This window comes from Pygocentrus nattereri, chromosome 7 (genome assembly GCF_015220715.1).
Source record: "Pygocentrus nattereri isolate fPygNat1 chromosome 7, fPygNat1.pri, whole genome shotgun sequence".
In the NCBI taxonomy this organism is placed as follows: Eukaryota; Metazoa; Chordata; class Actinopteri; order Characiformes; family Serrasalmidae; genus Pygocentrus; species Pygocentrus nattereri.
Window position 1 is genome coordinate 39,591,536 of NC_051217.1, and position 23,323 is coordinate 39,614,858.

Sequence of the window (23,323 nt, forward strand, 5' to 3'; positions counted from 1 at the left end):
GTGTCCGGGCGTTGCACTGCACCGAATCCTTAAAAAGTGTAATACAAAATTTTGTTGTAATCACAAAACAAAATCAAAAAATAAATACCATTTATTGCTGTTTGGCATTATCACTATATTTATGGCACAAAACAATCCATTAATGATTTGATATATAATTTTAAAGTCAGTTTCCTGCTACAACACATGTATGTGTAAGGGCCTGTGTTTAGGCATGGGACAAAGATATCGGTATTATCATTCTCTAGGACAAAAAGCATGTGTATGTGTTTAATTTGTCCAGAATTGGCTCAATTCTGAATATCATTTTCTGAAATATTAGGGATAATTAAGACAATTGATTTAAGATAAGCGTGAATTTGCATATTTTCTGTTACTGATGAGCATCGGCATATTAATGAGGTATAGAAATTTGAAAGTAAGATATTTTTATATAACTATGCTTTCACAAATTAGAGATATGAAAGTAATATAAAACATGCGTGAGCTTTGTTCTAAGGTGAAGAATGGTCAACTTTCCGGTGCCTTTGTCCCTCTATTAATAGGGGAAATACTCTCAGATAGAGATAAAGACTCCATTTTGATACAGAAGATGAAAAATACGGAGAGCAGGTTCACATCAATTTAATATGGTATTAAATTATTACCTACTGTTATTTAAGTAGTACACCTGAAAATCTTATTAGATAAATTTATGAATCAAAACATAACTTGTTACAAAAAGGAGTTTTACTGCAAATACAATGCACATATAAAACTAATCATGAATGATCATATCTCATGTAAATGGTTAAATCATAGTGTAACATGGAAAATTTGTAAAATAGTGTCAAAAAGATTTGGAGGGTCCTTTACCCATAAGATGTTTCTTGGTATTGTGTTCTGGCCTAAAGATGATTATGAAACACTTGGGAGCAAAAATAGAAAATGTCAATCCAAAGCTTGAGGCCAGAATAGCAAATATCTCTACAGCTACAGTGAACTTTCCAGGAGAGCTGACATAAGCTGGGATAAAGGTGATCCATACTGCACAGAATATGAGCATGCTGAATGTGATGAACTTGGCTTCATTAAAGTTATCAGGCAGCTTCCGTGCTAGAAAAGCCAAAATAAAACACAAAAGAGCCAGAAATCCTATATAACCCAGCACAGCCCAGAATCCTACTGCTGAACCTAATTCACATTCTAAAATAATCCTTTCCTTGTATTGTTTCAGATTTTTGAAGGGGAAAGGAGGAGATGTTGTTAACCAAAGAACACAAATTAGGACCTGTATGAGAGTGAAAGCAAGAACACTGAATCTCTGCTGTGGAGGCCCAAACCATTTCATGACATCACTGCCTGGAAGGGTAGCTCTGAAGGCCACTAAGACCACTATTGTTTTCCCCAGAACACAGGAGATGCAAAGGACGAAGGTGATCCCAAACATTGTGTGACGCAGCATACAGGACCACTCAGAGGGCTGACCAATGAAAGTAAGTGAACAGAGGAAACACAGAGTCAGTGAGAAGAGCAGCAGGAAGCTCAGCTCTGAGTTGTTGGCTCGAACGATGGGAGAAGTTCTGTTTTTGTAGAAAATAGCAGCCACACATACAGATATGAAGGCCCCAGTGATGGAGAACACTGTCAGGATGATGCTCAGAGTGTCGTCCCAGGACAGGAACTCCACAGGCTTTGGGATGCAGCTGTCTTGCTGGGTGTTGGGCCAGAACTCAGGAGGGCAGCGCAAACAGTTCAAAGAGTCTGAGAGATTAGAAAAACACAAATCGTATGTGGAAAAGGACTGTAAGGGCATAAATAAATAAACAAATAAATAAATCAATCAATCAATAAATAAATAAAGCTGTTCCCAGCATTAGGTATGATACACAACCTGTCTTGTTACTGATCTCTCCTTCTGCACATGGTATACAGTCATAGCAGCAGACTGGCTTTCCTTTCTGAACAGCCTTCCTGGTTCCTGGAGGACAGCTCTCACTGCACACAGACACCGGCACCTGAAAGACATTAGACAAATTAAATGCATTAGACAAATGGAAATCACTGTGTGGCAACAAAAATGTCACTTAAAATACTTGAGGACTGATTATTGTAAGTGGAAGCTACATTAAATATTTAATTACATTATATTTTTATATATTGTAGTGAGTTAATATGTTAAGGTTCATCAACATAAAATGTTGTTCATTTTTCTTCATATTTAAATGTATGATCAGAGACTACTAGGAGTACCTTGGTCTGTCGTCCCACCCAGATGATTGCTCTGCTCATACTGAACTCTTGGCCTCTTGGTCTGGATGAGTCAAAGTGACCCACCGTCACAAAATCCAAACCACCATCTTCCTTAACCTGCCAGTTTATGAGCTCGTAGAAAGCCACGGGATCACCACTGGAATCAAACGAGACCTGAAAACCATTCTTTGTAGTGAAGTTCACTCTCTTGAGGTGGTTGAGTATCTGCAATGAAACATATATTTTGAAAACTTGTGTAACTTTGATTTTGAACTGTGAACTCTGATCAATTATTTTCACATATCACTGAAAACAGTAATATATTATTGATGAATATTGATATGGTGGTCAATTCTGAATAGTCTTTGAGCAGTTCAATAGCTGGGCAGTCTCACAACTTTGCAGGTCTTTAACAGAACCTCAAAATACAAATAAAGAACAGGAGAGTGTTTGCATATATATATATATGTGTGTGTGTGTGCTTGTGTGCGTGTGGGTGTGTGTGTGTGTGTGTGTGTGTATATACCTTGTTGTATACCTAATTATATCAATAAGTAGCTAGACAAATTGTTGTTTTTTTAATTAATTTAAAGGCTTTTAATGATGTTATGCATAAAAAACCATATAGCAGCAGCGGCTTCTCTGATGCTGTGATAATATTTGTATTTGAGGAAGCAATACCTGCGCTTTATTACCAGTTTGAATTATAAAAATACATTATATCATACGACCTTCCTATGATTTAAATATCTGTAAATCTACAAAACTATATCTTATGATGAATATGATATTAATGCAATTGTCTATAGTAAAAATTAAACAAAATGGCAGTAACGAAAAAAGGAGGATCCTTTCAAAACACGTGTCATCTTTCAATTTCAAAACGCTGAAACTTTCAATTCAAAATGGTAGAATTACCCAAGTAGCCAATAAATGTATCACTATGCACATTTTACAGTTCATTTACGTTATAAGAAGAGCGGTTTTTTTGTTTGTTTGTTTTTTTTTTTTACCTGCCATGGTGTGAATTTAGCGTTCTTGTCGCACTGCGTGTCATTACAGATAACACCGTGGATGGCATGCGCTATGGCATACGTAGCTTTATACACCAGGTTAGTGATGCGCAGTTGCGACGTGTCTGTATACGGGTTCTGCAGCGCGCGGATATCCTCACCGCCGTTACATTTCCGCGCGCCCTCTGAGGAGCCTTTTAGGCTACAGCTGAACGAGCTCTCCCAAAACTCCGTTAGCAGAGGAGATTTCAGTGCTTGTGCTGGAGAGAGATCCAGAAGAAACTCACGAAGACCTGGAATCACCGAGCGGGGGATCCCAAATCCTATCGCCCCAGCGCACATGTTAAAGCGCAGAAACTCTGGATCGGTGACCCACCCTTCGCTGCCGATCCATTGAAGTGGAGGCGGCGGTCGTGTTGCTAGTTCCTGCAACAGAAAAAACATGTCGCCTGATTGAATAAACGCTATTATTACCCGCGCTGTTGATGTCCGGATGACGTTCGCCACTCTTTCCAGTTTACTGCGCGGTTGTGTTCTGTAGTAGGACTCGGAGTACTCCACACAGATTCCCTCCTCCTGCGCAGCCTTTAGAAACGACGCCATTCCATAATTTCCATAGTCTGTGTCGCTGCGCACTGCCCCAATCCATGTCCAGCCGAAATACTTCACCATTCTTGCCAGTGCGGCCGCTTGGTGGTGGTCACTAGGCGCGGTCCTGAGGAAGGCAGGATACTGACTCTTGTCGCTCAGACATGCGCAGGTTGCGTAGTGACTCACCTGTAATTCAATGTAGAAAAGTGGATGGAAACGTTATTTTAGAAGCATCATTCGATAATTGTTTTCTGGGTTCGTATATGACTTTATATGGTTCTAGATAATTAACTAGAGATGACTACATTCTTGCACAGTTTGATGCGTCTTACAATCACCTGTGGAATTCCAAATAGTCCCAGCATTCTAGTCATGCTGATTGAAAGAGTGGAAGTAGATTCTCCCACGAGAGCAGGAACAACAGCAGCTGCTGATTTTGAACAGGAATCAGTATCATTGTAAAATGGTTCCATGCCGTTTGCAAACTGAAATGAAACTTTAACAGTCATCGACACTGCAGAGCACGAGTCGTGTATCTGGTATCCTAACGTGATTCCCGGCAGGACATCTGTCCTGTTGTTGATCTCTTGGATGGTGAACTCCATGGCACGAGCGATGCGCAGCCCCCTTGAACTCATACTGTTGAGAACAATAAAACACACAAATCACACTTTTTTTCTATTACCACATAGTTCCAGAGAACATGAATTGAGTAAGGAGCGCATTATTGCACAATTCATAACAATTTGATTGTTACAATTTCGCTCTTCTGCTCTCTGTAACTCTTCACATTCATAGACAAACCTCCCAGAGCACTGTAGCTGGAGTGGCTGTCTGGTGTACGTCTTATTTTCTGAACTTGTGTGGGAATGAATCGAAAAAATTCCTCCGATGATAAAATCTCCATCCATAGAAAAATCAGGAATTTGAGGCTCAATCCACCGCCTGCAGGTGACGAGGTCGGTTTGACCATTTACTGGACTGAACCCAGGCATCCAAAACATTGATACGAACATCAATGGCACTGAAATGATCTGCATGGTCTGCTGGGTAGTTTTTGGCTATCTGAAAACTGGAGTGACTCTCTTTAAATAGCCACATTGTGAAAATCCCCTGTGTGTGTGTGTGTGTGTGAGCTCTGACTCAAGAGGCATGATTATGACATGAATATTAATGACAATAAATGACATCACTTTTGTTTTTGTTTGTCTCTGGTGTTTTGAATTGTGATGTGTTGAGTAAAGCAATATTAAGCTCAATTTTAATCCAGGTTAAATTATGAGTTCAGCGTGACCAGTGAGGAGAAGACACTGACATTGCGTACAACTGCATGATTTCAGGTCTCTGTGTATCAGTTATCCGGTATTATGCCACATTGTACACTTTGTTTGGAATGGTCTGGAAAACATAATGAAGAGTTCCTCGGGTGTTCCCATGGCGTCAAAATTCCCCAGATGTCAATTTGATCGAGCGTCTGTGGAATGTGATGGCACCACTAGATTATCGCACATGTGCTCCAAATCGTGATTTACAGGACTTACAGGATAAGCTACTAACATTTTGGTGCTAGATATGACAGGCCACCTTCAGAGTCCATGTCTTGTGGAGTTGTTTTGGTGGCACAGGGAGGACTAACAGCACATTACGCAGGTCGTCCTAATGTTTCCTTTTACAGGGAAATTGGAAACATACAAATGATTTTAAATGCGCCAGGCCTCAATTTTAGAGGTACAGCAGAGAACAATGTTAATTGTGTTACTCAGTCACTGGGTCATTTCAATAAATGCATTAATGCAATTTGACTAAACTAATTTAAATAATCGTAACCTTTGTGACATTAATATAACAAATGCCTTCATGTCCAGATGTCTTAGACTTCCTGGCTAATCAGAATATAATATACTGCATCTATACTTCCTGGAAACATAACAGGCATAATCCTAGAACTGTTCACTAATTAAAAGTGATGACCATGTTCTTTTGGTCATGCAGTATTTTTCTGAATCACTCTTAAAAACTACACACTGTCAAAACGATTAAAGGTCCACACAACCATTGCTGACCAAATCATATTTAAATGGTTGACCATTTTCGGCACAGCAATGATATTGCCAAGAAAACCTTTAATCATTTCAGCACTAAACATAAGCATAAACAATGCTTTATATTTATGATTAGTGCTGAAATGTGGAATGGTTTTATTGTTGGCCTGTCATAATTAATACCTTTGTATGTTGTTCTTATTCAATTATTATTTATGTTTTATTAATCACAGTTCATTGTAAGTAAAAAATCTTTATTTTTTTTCTTTACTACTAAATGTTTGAGTTTTTTTTTTTTCAAAGATGTGTATTCATCTATGTTTTTTTGATAAACATTAAAACCAATAGACCTTGATGATTTTCTTCTTGGGTCAGTGCAGCTTCTGAGGTGGTTCTAATATTTGAATATGAAATGTATTGTGGTGGGAATCTCTAGGCACCTCACGATTCGATTTGATTACGATTCAGAGGGCTGTGATGCGATTTTAAACCCATTATCGATGGATCTTTTTTTCTTCAGAGGATTTCTATTTTCTCACTGTGTGACGACTTGTTATTTTTAAAGCAAAGTATTTCTAATGATCTATAATGAATTGGAGCACACGAGACGCTGCTGCCGCTCATCTGTGATGAAATGTAGTTACAGTCATCAAATGGCGGTGGATGTCCACGCAGCACGTGTTACAGCCGTCCTGTCCGTGGTCCTTAGTGATTTCACAGCTTAGATTTTGGTCTCGTCGTAGAGAGTGGGGGGATCTCTGTGTCAGTTAAATACCTTCGAAATGAGACGAGTGCAACATCGCGCGAATGCCCTGTTTAGCAGCGACTGAGAATCAGACTGCAGCTCAGCTAGCAACGATGCGTTATGCGCATTCATAAGCGCTGCACTTGGTTTCCTGGCAAGTTAAATCTGCAAGGAGAGACTGTCAAACACTAAAACGTGGCGAGGAGGAATTTGATATATATATATTTTAAGTCAGTTTCCTGCAATAACACATGTATGACTAAGGGCCTGTGTTAAGGCATGGGAAAATTATCTCGGTATCATCATTTTCTAGGACAAAATCAGGTATATGTGTATAATTTTTCTAAAATTGGCTACATTGTCAATTTTATGTTCTGAAATATAAGGGATAATTAAGACACTTCATTTAAATAAGTGTGAATTTGCACATTTTCTGTTACTGATGAGCATCGGCATATTAATGAATTATAGAAATTTGACAGTAAGATATTTTTATATAACTATGCTTTTCACAAGTTAGAGTTATGCAAGTGTGACAATTGGCCCCTCCCAGTCCTGTCCATGTGCTTTGTGTTTTGGATCTTCCATGTTCGTTTCATTTGGTTAAGTCCCCTTTTTTGTTAACTCCTCCCCTGATTATCACCTATCTCCACACCCCCCCCCGCCCCGAACCCCCCCCCCCCACTCCTTATTGGCGACTGGCACCTGGACTGTTGTGACTATGACCCTGGATTTGCCCTTAATAAATCTCGCTTATCTCAGCACGTGCATCCGCCTCTGCTCCCAGATACAGAAAGTAGTATAAAACATACTTCTGCTTTGTTCTACGGTGAAGAATGGTGAACTTTCAGTGGCCTTTGTCCCTGTATTAATAAGGAAAATAATCTCAGATAGAGATGGAATCAATTTTGATACAGAAGACGAAAAATATGGAGAGCAAGAGTAACATCAATTTAATATGGTATTAAATTATTATCTATGATTATTTAACTAGTACATCTGAAAATCTTACTTATAGAGATTTACAACTTAAAAAATAACATGTTACAAAAAGGTGTTTTACCGCAAATACAATGCACAAATAAAACTAATCATGAAGGATCATATCTCATGTAAATGGTTAAATCATACTGTGACATGTAACATTTTGACAATAGTGTCAAATAGATTTGGAGGTTGCTTTACCCATAAGATGTTTCTTGGTATTCTGCTCTGGCCTAAAGATGATTATGAAACACTTGGGAGCAAAAATAGAAAACGTCAACCCAAAGCTTGAGGCCAGAATAGCAAATATCTCTACAGCTACAGTGAACTTTCCAGGAGAGCTGACATAAGCTGGGATAAAGGTGATCCATACTGCACAGAATATGAGCATGCTGAATGTGATGAACTTGGCTTCATTAAAGTTATCAGGCAGCTTCCGTGCTAGAAAAGCCAAAATAAAACACAAAAGAGCCAGAAATCCTATATAACCCAGCACAGCCCAGAATCCTATAGCTAAACCTAATTCACATTCCAGGATTATTCTTTCGTTATACTGTTTTAGATTTTTGAAGGGGAGAGGAGGAGAGGTTGTCAACCAAAGAGTACAAATAAGGACCTGTATCAGAGTGAAGGCAAGAACACTGAGTCTCTGCTGTGGAGGCCCAAACCATTTCATGACATCACTGCCTGGAAGTGTAGCTCTGAAGGCCACTAAGACCACTATTGTTTTCCCAAGAACACAGGAGATGCAGAGGACGAAGGTGATCCCAAACGCTGTGTGACGCAGCATACAGGACCACTCAGAGGGCTGACCAATGAAAGTAAGTGAACAGAGGAAACACAGAGTCAGTGAGAAGAGCAGCAGGAAGCTCAGCTCTGAGTTGTTGGCTCTGACGATGGGAGAAGTTCTGTGTTTGTAGAAAACAGCAGCCACACATACAGCTATGAAGGCCCCAGCGATGGAGAGCACTGTCAGTATGATGCTCAGAGTGTCGTCCCAGGACAGAAACTCCACAGGTTTGGGTAGACAGCTGTCTCGATGGGTGTTGGGCCAGAACTCAGGAGGGCAGCGCACACAGTTCAAAGAGTCTGAGAGATTAGAAAGACACAAATCGAACCGTATGTGAAAAAGGACTGTAAGGGCATAAAAAATAAATTAATAAATGAAGAAAGATGTTCACCACATTGCGTGTGATACACAACCTGTCTTGTTACTGATCTCTCCTTCTGCGCATGGTATACAGTCATAGCAGCAGACTGGCTTTCCTTTCTGAACAGCCTTCCTGGTTCCTGGAGGACAGCTCTCACTGCACACAGACATCGGCACCTGAAAGACATTAGACCAATTAAATATATGAGGCAAATGGAAATCACTGTCGAAAATATTTCTAAAATGAGTCGAAAATACTTAAAATATTTCAGGAAAGATATTTCGTAAATATAAGCTACGTTAAATATTTAATTACATAATTGTATATATTGTAGTGAGTTAATATGTTAAGGTTCATCAACATAAAATGTTGTTATTTTTTCTTCATATTTAAATGTATGATCAGAGACTACTAGGAGTACCTTGGTTTGTCGTCCCACCCAGATAATTGATCTGTTCATACTGAACTCTTGGCCTCTTGGACTGGATGAGTCAAAGTGACCCACCGTCACAAAATCCAAACTACCGTCTTCCTTAACCTGCCAGTTTATGAGCTCGTAGAAAGCCACGGGATCACCACTGGAATCAAACGAGACCTGAAAACCATTCTTTGTAGTGAAGTTCACTCTCTTGAGGTGGTTGAGTATCTGCAGTAAAACATATATTTTGAAAACTTGTGTAACTTTGATTTTGAACTGTGAACTCCGATCAATTCTTTTCAAATATCACTGGAAACAATAATATATTATTAATGAATATTATATACATGATGAACATATATATATATATATATATATATATATATATATATATATATATATATATATATATATATACATACACAAACACACACACACACACACACACACACACGCAAACACTGTTCTGTTCTTTATTTGTATTTTAAGGTCATGTTAAAGGCCTGCAAGGTTGTGAGACTCCTCAGCTATTGAACTGCTCAAAGACTATTCAGAATTGACCACCATATCAATATTCATCAATAATATATTATTGTTTTCAGTGATATTTGAAAAGAATTGATCAGAGTTCACAGTTCAATATCAAAGTTACACAAGTATATATATATATATATATATATATATATATATATATATATATTATATATATATATATATATATATATATATATAATGTAATTTGTTGTATTCTTAAATATATCGAAAAGTAGCTACACAAATAGCTGTTTTTTATTATTTATTTAAAGCCTTTTTATTTATGTTGTGCATAAAAATATCATTTAGCAGCAGCGACTTCTCTGATGCTGTGATAATGTTTTTTTTGAAGAAGCAATACCTGCGCTTTATTACCAGATTCAATTGTAAAAATACATTATATCATACAACTATTATATGATTTAAATATCTGTAAACATTAAAACTATATCTTATGATGAATATGATATTAATTCAATTGTATATAGTAAAAATAAAATAAGATGGCATTAACGAAAAAAAGGAGGATCCTTTCAAAACAAAAAAGGAAACATTGTCATCTTTCAATTTCAAAACACTGAAACTTTCAATTCAAAATGGTAGAATTACCCATGTAGCCAATACATTTATCAGTATGTAAATGTTACAGTTTATGTACATTATAAGAAGAGCTTTTTTTTTTTTTTTTTTTTTACCTGCCATGGTGTGAATTTAGCGCTCTTGTCGCACTGCGTGTCATTACAGATAACACCGTGGATGGCATGCGCTATGGCATACGTAGCTTTATACACCAGGTTAGTCACGCGAAGCTGCGACGTGTCTGTATACGGGTTTTGCAGCGCGCGGATATCCTCACTGCCGTTACATTTCCGCGCGCCCCCTGAGGAGCCTTTTAGGCTACAGCTGAACGAGCTCTCCCAAAACTCCGTTAGCAGAGGAGATTTCAGTGCTTGTGCTGGAGAGAGATCCAGAAGAAACTCACGAAGACCTGGAATCACCGAGCGGGGAACTCCAAATCCTATCGCCCCAGCGCACATGTTAAAGCGCAGGATATCTTGATCGATGATCCACCCTTCGCTGCCGATCCACTGAAGTGGAGGCGGCGGTCTTGTTGCTAGTTCCTGCAAAAGAAAAAACATGTCGCCTGATTGAAGAAACGCTACTATTACCCGGGCTGTTGATCTCCGGATGACGTTCGCCACTCTCTCCAGTTTACTGCGCGGATCTGTTCTGTAGTAGGACTCGGAGTACTCCACACAGATTCCCTCCTCCTGCGCAGCCTTTAGAAACGCCGCCATTCCATTATTTCCATAGTCTGTGTCGCTTCGCACTGCCCCAATCCATGTCCAGCCAAAATGCTTCACCATTCTTGCCAGTGCGGCCGCTTGGTGGTGGTCACTAGGCGCGGTCCTGAAGAAGGCAGGATACTGACGCTTGTCGCTTAGACATGCGCAGGTTGCGTAGTGACTCACCTGTAATTCAATGTAGAAAAGAGGATGGAAACGTTATTTTAGAAGCAGCATTCGATAATTGTTTCATGGGTTCGTATATGACTTTATATGGTTCTAGATAATTAACTAGAGATGAACACATTCTTCCACAGTTTGATGCATCTTACAATCACCTGTGGAATTCCAAATAGTCCCAGCATTCTAGTCATGCTGATTGAAAGAGTGGACGTAGAATCTCCCACTAGAGCAGGAACAGCAGCTGCTGCTGATTTTGAACAGGAATCAGTATCATTGTAAAATGGTTCCATGCCGTTTGCAAACTGAAATGAAACTTTAACAGCCATCGACACTGCAGAACACGAGTCGTGTATCTGGTATCCTAACGTGATTCCCGGCAGGACATCTGTCCTGTTGTTGATCTCTTGGATGGTGAACTCCATGGCACGAGCAAAGCGCAGCCCCCTGGAACTCATACTGTTGAGAAAAATAAAACACAAATCACACTTTTTTTCTATTACCACATAGTTCCAGAGAACATTAATTGAGAAAGGAGCGCATTATTGCACAATTCATAACAATTTGATTGTTACGATTTCGCTCTTCTGCTCTATGTAACTCTTCACATTCACAGACAAACCTCCCTGAGCATTGTAGCTGGAGTGGCTGTCTGGTGTACGTCTTATTTTCTGAACTTGTGTGGGAATGAATAAAAAAAATTCCTCCGATGATAAAATCTCCATCCATAGAAAAATCAGGAATTTGAGGCTCAATCCACCGCCTGCAGGTGACGGGGTCGGTTTGACCATTTACTGGACTGAACCCAGGCATCCAAAACATTGATACCAACATCAATGGCACTGAAATGATCTGCATGGTCTGCTCGGTAGTTTCTGGCTATCTGAAAACTGGAGTGACTCTCTTTAAATAGCCACATTGTGAAAATCCCCTGTGCGTGCGTGCGTGCGTGCGTGCGTGCGTGCGTGCGTGCGTGTGTGTGTGTGTGTGTGTGTGTGTGTGTGTGTGTGTGTGTGTGTGTGTTTGAGCTCAGACTCAGGAGGCATGCTTATGACCTGAATAGTAATGACAGTAAATGACATCACTTTTGTTTTTGTTTGTCTCTGGTGTTTGGAATTGTGATGTGTTGAGGAAATCCAGGTTAAATTATGAGTTCAGCGTGACCAGTGAGGAGAAGAGACTGACATTGCGTACAACTGCACGCTTTCAGGTCTCTGTGTATCAGTTATCCGGTATTATGCCACACTGTACACTTTGTTTGGAATGGTCTGGAAAACCAGTGATAGATATGACAGGCCACCTTCAGAGTCCATGTCTTGTGGAGTTGTTTTGGTGGCACAGGGAGGACTAACAGCACATTACGCAGGTCGTCCTAATGTTTCCTTTTTTCAGGGAAATTGGAAACATACAAATGATTTTAAATGCACCAGGCCTCAATTTTAGAGGTACAGCAGAGAACAATGTTAATCGTGTTACTCAGTCACTGGGTCATTTCAATAAATGCATTAATGCAATTTGACTAAACATATTCAAATAATCGTAACCTTTTTGACATTAATATAACAAATGCCTTTATGTCCAGATGTTTTAGACTTCCTGGCTAATCAGAACATAATATACTGCATCTACTTCCTGGAAACATGAAACTAACAGGCATAATCCTAGAACTTTTCACTAATTAAAACTGATGACCATGTTCTTTTGGCCATGCGGTATTTTTGAGAAAAACTCTTAAAAACCACACACTGTCAAAACCATAAAAGGTGCACACAACCATTGCTGACCTTATCATATTTAGATGGTTGACCATTTTCGGCACAGCAATGATATTGCCAAGAAAACCTTTAACCCTTTCAGCACTAAATATAAGCATAAACAATGCTTTATGTTTATGTTTAGTGCTGAAAGGTGGAATGGTTTTATTGTTGGCCTGTCATAATTAATACCTTTGTATGTTGTTCTTATTCAATTATTATTTATTTATTTTTAATCAGAGTACATTGTAAGTAAAAATCTTTATTTTTTTTCTTTACTACTAAATGTTTGAGGATTTTTTTCAAAGATGTGTATTCATCTATGTTTTTTTTTTTTTTTTGATAAACATTAAAACCAATTATTTGGGACCTTTATGCTTTATTTTCTGGGTTAGTGCAGGTTCTGAGGTGGTTCTAATATTTGAATATGAAATGTATTGGGGTGGGAATCTCTAGGCACCTCACGATTCGATTTGATTAAGATTCAGAGGGCTGTGATGCGATTTTTAAACGATTATCGATGCATCTTTTTTTTCTTTACAGGATTTCTATTTTGGAGAAATAGATTTCTATTTTTAGAACAACAACCCCTACAGACATTTCACCAGTTTTTCTAGTGCCTGCTGCATTATTAGTGCACTTTATAAACAAAAAAGTGAGACGCCGCCGAAGAGGGAAGCGAGCTGGTGTACTCGTGCGCCTTCGCACACGGGGGACGCGCACGCCCCTACCTGGGATTTTCCTCTCCAACGTCCGCTCACTCTCCAATAAAATGAACGAGATAGCGCTGCTGATGAGAAAAAACAACGACTTTTCCTCCTCTAGTGTGTTGTGCTTCACCGAGACGTGGTTGAACACACAGACCCCGGACTGTGCGCTCCATCTTGAGGGATTCCAGCTCCTCCGCGCGGACAGACAACGGGAACTTGCCGGAGGTAAAACGAAAGGTGGAGGAGTCTGTTTCTATATCAACAACGCCTGGTGCTCCGATGTGACAGTGATTTCCCAACACTGCTCTCCTTCTCTGGAATACATTTTCATTAACTGTAAGCCGTTCTACGCCCCACGTGAGTTTTCTTCATTTATTCTGGCCGCTCATTCCACCGAGCGCCGATGTGCACGAAGCAGAGCGTGCTCTGGCGGACCAGATAATGGACGTGGAGCGGTCTTTACCGGACTCCCTTGTTATAATCCTCGGAGATTTTAACAAAGCGAAACTTAATCATGAACTACCGAAATACAAACACATGCCCGACCAGAGAGGGGAACACGTTGGATCACTGTTACACTACAGTGAGTGGTGCTTACCGTGCTGTGCCCCGTGCGGCTTTAGGACTCTCAGATCATGTCATGGTTCACCTGATCCCTGCGTACAGACAGAGACTAAAGTTCTCTAAACCTGTCGTGAGGTCATATAAAAAGTGGACCAGTGAAGCTGTGGAGGAGCTATACGCACGTGTTTGGACACCACAGACTGGGACATGTTCAAGGCTTCTACAGACAGCTTAGATGAATACACAGATACCGTGACGTCATATATACATTTCTGTGTAGACAGCATCATCCCATCACGCTCCAGAATCACTTTTAATAATGATAAACCCTGGTTCACACCAAAACTCTCTGGTTCACACCAAAACTCTGCCACTGTATGGAGGGGCTGAAAGAGATCACCAACTATAGGCCCAGAGCACCTCATTGTTCAGAAGATTTCAAACTGGCTAGTGAGCTTAACGACTTCTATTCACGTTTTGAAGTCATGGACTCACACCCCCCATCCTCCACCCCCCACACCACAATACACTTAACCACTTTGGATTGCCCATCGGCCCCCTCTGCCCTCTCAGTCCAGGAGGAGGATGTGAACAGGCTGTTTAAGAGGTTAAATCCACACAAGGCTTCGGGCCCTGACTCCGTGTCCTCTGCCACCTTGAGACACTATGATGCTGATGAGCTGGCCCCAGTCTTCACGGGAATCTTCAACTCTTCCCTGGAGTCATGCCATGTCCCAGCCTGTTTCATGTCCTCCATCATCGTCCCTGTCCCCAAGAAACCACGCGCCACAGGACTTAATGACTACAGGCCTGTAGCCCTGACGTCCGTAATCATGAAGACCTTTGAACATCTGGTTTTATCCCACCTCAAGTCCATCACCAACCCCCATCTGGACCCCCTGCAGTTTGCCTACAGAGCCAACAGGTCCGTAGATGATGCCATAAACCTGGCCCTCCACTTCATCCTGCAGCATCTGGACTCCCCAAGAACCTACGCTAGGATCCTGTTTGTGGACTTCAGCTCTGCATTCAATACTATCCTTCCCACTCTGCTCCAGGACAAGCTCTCTCTGCTCCATGTGCCCGACTCCACCTGCAGGTGGATCACAGACTTCCTCACAGACCGCAGTCAGCGAGTACGGCTGGGGAAGATTGTCTCGGACACGCAGACTTTAAGCACAGGATCTCCTCAGGGCTATGTACTTTCCCCTCTGCTCTTCTCCCTGTACACCAACTGCTGCACCTCCATCCATGACTCTGTCAAACTGATTAAGTTTGCGGACGACACCACCCTCATTGGACTCATCTCAGACGGTGATGAGTCTGCCTACAGGAAGGAGGTGGACTGGCTGGTGACCTGGTGCAGCAACAGCAACTTGGTGCTCAATGCCCAGAAGACAGTGGAGATGACTGTGGACTTCAGGAAAGCCACAAGCCCCCTGCCCCTTGGCACCATCATCACCCAGGACCTCAAGTGGGAGGTGAACATCAGCTCCCTCATCAAGAAGGCTCAGCAGAGGATGTACTTTCTGCGGCAACTGAGGAAAGCCAAACTGCCAGCACAGCTGATGGTACAGTTCTACACGGCCATCATCGAGTCCATCCTCAGCTCCTCCATCACAGTGTGGTATACTGGGTCCACTGCCAGGGACAGACAAAGGCTGCAGCGCATTGTGCGCTCCGCTGAGAAGGTGGTAGGCTGCAGCCTCCCATCTCTCCAAGACCTGTACATCTCCAGGACTGTGGGGAGAGCGGATTGGATTATAGCAGACCCTTCTCACCCCGCACACAGTCTATTTGATCCACTCCCCTCGGGCAGGAGGCTTCGGTCCATTCGGACCAGAACCTCCCGCCACAGTAACAGTTTCTTCTCCTCTGCCATTGGACTCAAGAACAATATATAATCACATCACTTACCTCTTTATAACCCTGTCTTGGTCACTTTACATGAATTGCACTACTCCACCTGCACTGTGGTATATAGTACTGTTGTACATGCCTTTTGTATTTTTATTTTTATTCATTCTATCTATTTATTTGCATAGAGTATTTATTTATGTGGACTTAATTTTGCATGCCTATTACTACTTGTTTTTATGTTGCACCTTCATGCCAAAGCAAATTCCTAGTCTGTGAATCCTGTTCATTGACAACGGCAATAAAACTTCTTCTGATTCTTCTTCTTCTGATTCTTGTGTGTGACGACTTGTTATGTTTTGGTCTCGTCGTAGAGAGTGGGGGGATCTCGGTGTCAGTTAAATACCTTCGAAATGAGACGAGTGCAACATCGCGCGAATGCCCTGTTTAGCAGCGACTGATACTCAGACTGCAGGTCACCTAGCAACGATGCGTTATTCGCATTCATAAGCGCTGCACTTGGTTTCCTGGCAAGTTAAATCTGCAAGGAGAGACTGTCAAACACTAAAACGTGGCGAGGAGGAAGTCGCTTCTCTTTCAAATGTTCCAGTTCCGCCTTAAATGGTGCCACAATTACATTTGGTGCATCAGTCAGAATTTAAGGTGGAACGGGAAAATTCGACAAAAGAAGCTGGAGTGACTTCAAGAAGCGACTTCAGCCTCATAAAACAGTCGAAAGTTGAGAGACATTTTACAAGAAACTGTGACATTTTTCAAGACATACTAGATATAAATGTGGCGGCCAAGGTGGTTTGTTTACTGTTGAAAGGACAAAATGTCTCTTCTGATCATTTGTGTTGCGACTCCTGATCTAACCTGGCTTTTACCGCAGAGGGTGCCGGTAGGATTTCTGGCTCATCCAATTGTGTTGTGGTTATGATCACCTCACAGAGTGTCCGGGCGTTGCACTGCACCGAATCCTTAAACGGTATTATATAAACTCTTGATATAATCAGATAACAAAATCAAAAACTAAATAGCATTTATTGCTGTTTGGCATTATCATTATATTTATGGCACAAAACAATCCATTAATGCTTTGATATATAATTTTAAAGTCAGTTTCCTGCTACAACACATGTATGTGTAAGGGCCTGTGTTTAGGCATGGGACAAAGATATCGGTATTATCATTCTCTAGGACAAAAAGCATGTGTATGTGTTTAATTAGTCCAGAATTGGCTAAATTCTGAATTTCATTTTCTGAAATATAAGGGATAATTAAGACAATTGATTTAAGATGAGCATGGATTTGCATATTTTCTGTTACTGATGAGCATCGGCATATTAATGAGGTATAGAAATATGAAAGTAAGATATTTTTATATAACTATGCTTTTCACAAATTAGAGATATGAAAGTAATATAAAACATGCGTGTGCTTTGTTCTAAGGTGAAGAATGGTCAACTTTCCGGTGCCTTTGTCCCTCTATTAATAAGGGAAATACTCTCAGATAGAGATAAAGACTCCATTTTGATACAGAAGATGAAAAATACGGAGAGCAGGTTCACATCAATTTAATATGGTATTAAATTATTACCTACTATCATTTAAGTAGTACACCTGAAAATCTTATTAGATAAATTTATGAATCAAAACATAACTTGTTACAAAAAGGAGTTTTACTGCAAATACAATGCACATATAAAACTAATCATGAATGATCATATCTCATGTAAATGGTTAAATCATAGTGTAACATGGAAAATTTGTAAAATAGTGTCAAATAGATTTGGAGGGTCCTTTACCCATAAGATGTTTCTTGGTATTGTGTTCTGGCCTAAAGATGATTATGAAACATTTGGGAGCAAAAATAGAAAACGTCAATCCAAAGCTTGAGGCCAGAATAGCAAATATCTCTACAGCTACAGTGAACTTTCCAGGAGAGCTGACATAAGCTGGGATAAAGGTGATCCATACTGCACAAAATATGAGCATGCTGAATGTGATGAACTTGGCTTCATTAAAGTTATCAGGCAGCTTCCGAGCTAGAAAAGCCAAAATAAAACACAAAAGAGACAAAAACCCTATGTAACCCAGCACAGCCCAGAAACCTATAGCTGAACCTAATGCACATTCCAGTATTATCCTTTCCTTGTATTGCTGTAGATTTTTGAAGGGGAGAGGAGGTGAAATTGTCAACCAAAGAACACAAATAAGGACCTGTATGAGAGTGAAGGTGAGAACACTGAGTCTCTGCTGTGGAGGCCCAAACCATTTCATGACATCACTGCCTGGAAGTGTAGCTCTGAAGGCCATTAACACCACTATTGTTTTCCCCAGAACACAGGAGATGCAGAGGACGAAGGTGATCCCAAAGGTTGTGTGACGCAGCATACAAGACCACTCAGAGGGTCGACCAATAAAAGTAAGTGAACATAGGAAACACAGAGTCAGTGAGAAGAGCAGCAGGAAGCTCAGCTCTGAGTTGTTGGCTCGGACGATGGGAGAAGTTCTGTGTTTGTAGAAAACAACAGCCACACATACAGCTATGAAGGCCCCAGTGATGGAGAATGCTGTCAGGATGATGCTCAGAGTGTCGTCCCAGGACAGGAACTCCACAGGCTTGGGTAGACAGCTGTCTTGCTGTGTGTTGGGCCAGAACTCAGGAGGGCAGCGCACACAGTTCACAGAGTCTGAGACATTAGAAAAACACATATCGAACTGTATGTGAAAAAGGACCGTAATAGGATATAAATAAATACACAAATAAACAAACAAACAAACAAAGCTGTTCCCAGCATTAGGTATGATACACAACCTGTCTTGTTGCTGATCTCTCCTTCTGCACATGGTATACAGTCATAGCAGCAGACTGGCTTTCCTTTCTGCACAGCCTTCCTGGTTCCTTGAGGACAGCTCTCACTGCACACAGACGTTGGCACCTGAAAGACATTAGACCAATTAAATATATGAGACAAATGGAAATCACTGTTTGTCAAAAAATGTCAAAATATTTCAGGAAAGACATTTCATAAATTTAAGCTACATTAAATATTTAATTACATTATGTTATTTATATATAGGAATGAGTTAATATGTTAAGGTTCATCGGCATAAAATGTTCATTTTTTATATTTAAATGTATGATCGGAGACTACTAGGAGTACCTTGGTCTGTCGTCCCACCCAGATGATTGCTCTGCTCATACTGAACTCCTGGCCTCTTGGTCTGGATGAGTCAAAGTGACCCACCGTCACAAAATCCAAACTACCGTCTTCCTTAACCTGCCAGTTTATGAGCTCGTAGAAAGCCACGGGATCACCACTGGAATCAAACGAGACCTGAAAACCATTCTTTGTAGTGAAGTTCACTCTCTTGAGGTGGTTGAGTATCTGCAATGAAACATATTTTGAAAACTTGTGTAACTTTGATTTTGAACTGTGAACTCTGATCAATTCTTTTCAAATATCACTGAAAACAATAATATATTATTGATGAATATTGATATGGTGGTCAATTCTGAATAGTCTTTGAGCAGTTGGGCAGTCTCACAACTTTGCAGGCCTTTAACAGAACCTCAAAACACAAATAAAGAACAGAACAGTGTTTGTATATATATATGTAATTTGTTGTATTCCTAAATATATCAATAAGTAGCTACACAAATAGCTGTTTTTTTATTATTTATTTAAAGCCTTTTTATTTATGTTGTGCATAAAAATATCATTTAGCAGCAGCGGCTTCTCTGATGCTGTGATAATATTTTTTTTGAAGAAGCAATACCTGCGCTTTATTACCAGATTCAATTGTAAAAATACATTATATCATACAACTATTATATGATGTAAATATCTGTAAACATTAAAACTCATCTTATGATGAAAATGATCTTAATGCAATTGTCCATAGTAAAAATAAAACAAAATGGCATTAACGAAAAAAGGAGGATCCTTTCAAAACACGTGTCATCTTTCAATTTCAAAACACTGAAACTTTTAATTCAAAATGGTAGAATTACCCAAGTAGCCAATAAATTTATCAGTATGTAAATTTTACAGTTTATTTACATTAAAAGCGGATCTTTTTTTTTTTTTTTTTACCTGCCATGGTGTGAATTTAGCGCTCTTGTCGCACTGCGTGTCATTACAGATAACACCGTGGATGGCATGCGCTATGGCATACGTAGCTTTGTACACCATGTTAGTGATGCGCAGCTGTGAAGTGTCTGTATATGAGTTCTGCAGCGCGCGGATATCCTCACTACCGTCACATTCCCGCGCGCCCTCTGAAGAGCCTTTTAGGCTACAGCTGAACGAGCTCTCCCAAAACTCCGTTAGCAGAGGAGATTTCAGCGCTTGTGCTGGAGAGAGATCCAGAAGAAACTCACGGAAACCTGGAATCACTGAGCGGGGGATCCCAAATCCTATCGCCCCAGCGCACATGTTAAACTGGAGGAGATCTGGATCTATGATCCATCCTTCGCTGCCGATCCACTGAAGTGGTGGCGGCGGTCGTGTTGCTAGTTCCTGCAACAGAAAAAACATGTCGCCTGTTTGAATAAACGCTACTATTACCCGGGCTGTTGATCTCCGGATGACGTTCGCCACTCTCTCCAGTTTACTGCGCGGATCTGTTCTGTAGTAGGACTCGGAGTACTCCACACAGATTCCCTCCTCCTGCGCAGCCTTTAGAAACGCCGCCATTCCATAATTCCCATAGTCTGTGTCGCTTCGCACTGCCCCTACCCACGTCCATCCAAAATACTTGACCATTCTTGCTAGTGCGGCGGCTTGGTGGTGGTCACTAGGCGCGGTCCTGAGGAAGGCAGCATACTGACGCTTATCGCTCAGACATGCGCAAGTTGCGTAGTGACTCACCTGTAATTCAATGTAGAAAAGAGGATGGAAACGTTATTTTAGAAGCATCATTCGATAATTGTTTTATGGGTTCGTATATGACTTTATATGGTTCTAGATAATTAACTAGAGATGAACACATTCTTCCACAGTTTGATGCATCTTACAATCACCTGTGGAATTCCAAATAGTCCCAGAATTCTGGCCATACTGATTGAAAGAGTGGAAGTAGATTCTCCCACGAGAGCAGGAACCGCAGCAGCTGCTGATTTTGAACAGGAATCAGTATCATTGTAAAATGGTTCCATGCCGTTTGCAAACTGAAATGCAACTTTAACAGCCATCGACACTGCAGAACACGAGTCGTGTATCTGGTATCCTAACGTGATTCCCGGCAGGACATCTGTCCTGTTGTTGATCTCTTGGATGGTGAACTCCATGGCACGAGCGATGCGCAGCCCCCTGGAACTCATACTGTTGAGAACAATAAAACACACAAATCACACTTTTTTTCTATTACCACATAGTTCCAGAGAACATTAATTGAGTAAGGAGCGCATTATTGCACAATTCATATCAATTTGATTGTTACGATTTCGCTCTTCTGCTCTATGTAACTCTTCACATTCACAGACAAACCTCCCAGAGCACTGTAGCTGGAGTGGCTGTCTGGTGTACGCCTTATTTTCTGAACTTGTGTGGGAATGGATCAAAAAAATTCCTCCGATGATAAAATCTCCATCCATAGAAAAATCAGGAATTTGAGGCTCAATCCACCGCCTGCAGGTGACGAGGTCGGTTTGACCATTTGCTGGACTGAACCCAGGCATCCAAAACATTGATACGAACATCAATGGCACTGAAATGATCTGCATGGTCTGCTGGGTAGTTTTTGGTTATCTGAAAACTGGAGTGACTCTCTTTAAATAGCCACATTGTGAAAATCCCCTGTGTGTGTGTGCGTGCGTGCATGCGTGCGTGCGTGCGTGTGTGTGTGTGTGTGTGTTTGAGCTCAGACTCAGGAGGCATGATTATGACATGAATATTAATGACAATAAATGACATCACTTTTGTTTTTGTTTGTCTCTGGTGTTTTGAATTGTGATGTGTTGAGGAAAGCAATATTAAGCTCATTTTAAATCCAGGTTAAATTATGAGTTCAGCGTGACCAGTGAGGAGAAGAGACTGACATTGCGTACAACTGCATGATTTCAGGTCTCTGTGTATCAGTTATCCGGTATTATGCCACACTGTGCACTTTGTTTGGAATGGTCTGAGGAAAACATAATGAGTTCCTCACGTGTTCCCATGGCCTCAAAATTCCCCAGATGTCAGTTTGATCGAGCGTCTGTGGAATGTGATGGTACCACTAGTTTATCGCACATGTGCTCCAAATCGTGATTTACAGGACTTACAGGATAAGCTACTAACATTTTGGTGCTAGATACGACAGGCCACCTTCCGAGTCCATGTCTTGTGGAGTTGTTTTGGTGGCACAGGGAGGACCAACAGCACATTACGCAGGTCGTCCTAATGTTTCCTTTTACAGGGAAATTGGAAACATACAAATTATTTTAAATGCGCCAGGCCTCAATTTTAGAGGTACAGCAGAGAACAATGTTAATTGTGTTACTCAGTCACTGGGTCATTTCAATATATGCATTAATGCAATTTCACCAAACATATTCAAATAATCTTAACCTTTGTGACATTAATATAACAAATGCTGTTATATCCAGATTTCTTAGATTTCTGGGCTAGTCAAAATATAATATACTGCATCTAATTCCTGGAAATAAGAAACTCACAGGCATAATCCTAGAACTTTTCACTAATTAAAAGTGATGACCATGTGCTTTTGGCCATGCAGTATTTTTGTGAAGCACTGTTAAAAACCCTACACTGTCAAAACCATGACAGGCCTACACAACCACTTCTGACCAGATATTATTTAGATGGTTGACCATTTTTGGCACAGCAATGAGATTGCCAAGAAAACCTTTCCACATTTCAGCACTAAACATAAGCATAAAGCATAAACAATGCTTTATGTTTATGTTTAGTGCTGAAATGTGGAATGGTTTTATTGTTGGCCTTCCATAATTTATAATTGTGTATGTTGTTGTTATTCATTTATTATTAATCACTGTAGATTGTAAGTAAAAAAGCTGTATTATTTTTTATTTACTACTAAATGTTTGAGTTACATTTTTTTTCAAATATTATTGTATTCATCTATGTTTTTGCTAAACATTGCGACCAATATACCTTTATGCTTTTTTTCTGGGTCAGTGCAGGTCCTGAGGTGGTACTGCGAAGGAATTTAGAGCTATTAATATGTGAATATAAAATGTATTGGGGTGAGAATCTCTAGGTACCTCACTTTGATTGGATTACGATTCA

At 40.4% G+C, this 23,323-nt stretch overlaps 2 protein-coding genes across 2 annotated transcripts; both read right to left on the reverse strand.

The window, feature by feature from the left end:
• Nucleotides 1-829: 829 nt before the first annotated feature.
• On the reverse strand, nt 830-11,989 carry LOC108434010. The gene is made up of 12 exons (XM_017708926.2): nt 11,799-11,989; nt 11,335-11,635; nt 10,406-11,182; nt 9,180-9,404; nt 8,811-8,934; nt 7,790-8,696; nt 4,641-4,817; nt 4,175-4,475; nt 3,246-4,022; nt 2,233-2,457; nt 1,874-1,997; nt 830-1,743 (listed from the first exon to the last, which is right to left on the reverse strand). The coding sequence occupies exons 1-12, from the start codon at nt 11,987-11,989 to the stop codon at nt 830-832; spliced, it is 5,043 nt and encodes a 1,680-aa protein (XP_017564415.2).
• Nucleotides 11,990-17,843: 5,854 nt separating this feature from the next.
• Nucleotides 17,844-21,666, reverse strand: LOC108434104 (extracellular calcium-sensing receptor-like). Its single transcript, XM_017709015.1, has 6 exons — nt 21,560-21,666; nt 21,094-21,394; nt 20,165-20,941; nt 19,232-19,456; nt 18,883-19,006; nt 17,844-18,757 (listed from the first exon to the last, which is right to left on the reverse strand). Exons 1-6 carry the CDS (start codon nt 21,664-21,666, stop codon nt 17,844-17,846), a joined length of 2,448 nt encoding a protein of 815 aa, XP_017564504.1.
• Between the last annotated feature and the right edge of the window lie 1,657 nt (nt 21,667-23,323).

Excerpts from the sequence above, each read along its gene's own strand:
- LOC108434104 (XM_017709015.1), bottom strand. The coding sequence starts at position 21,666 with ATGGATGGAGATTTTATCATCGGAGGAATTTTTTTGATCCATTCCCAC. Across the intron at positions 19,007-19,231 it reads GGGTGGGACGACAGACCAAG|GTGCCAACGTCTGTGTGCAG; the intron begins GTACTCCTAGTA and ends AATGTCTTTCAG. Across the intron at positions 18,758-18,882 it reads AGAGATCAGCAACAAGACAG|ACTCTGTGAACTGTGTGCGC; the intron begins GTTGTGTATCAT and ends CTAATGTCTCAG.
- LOC108434010 (XM_017708926.2), bottom strand. The coding sequence starts at position 11,989 with ATGCCTGGGTTCAGTCCAGTAAATGGTCAAACCGACCCCGTCACCTGC. Across the intron at positions 9,405-10,405 it reads CTAAATTCACACCATGGCAG|ATACTCAACCACCTCAAGAG; the intron begins GTAAAAAAAAAA and ends GTTTTACTGCAG. Across the intron at positions 4,476-4,640 it reads CAGCTACAGTGCTCTGGGAG|TATGAGTTCAAGGGGGCTGC; the intron begins GTTTGTCTATGA and ends TGTTCTCAACAG.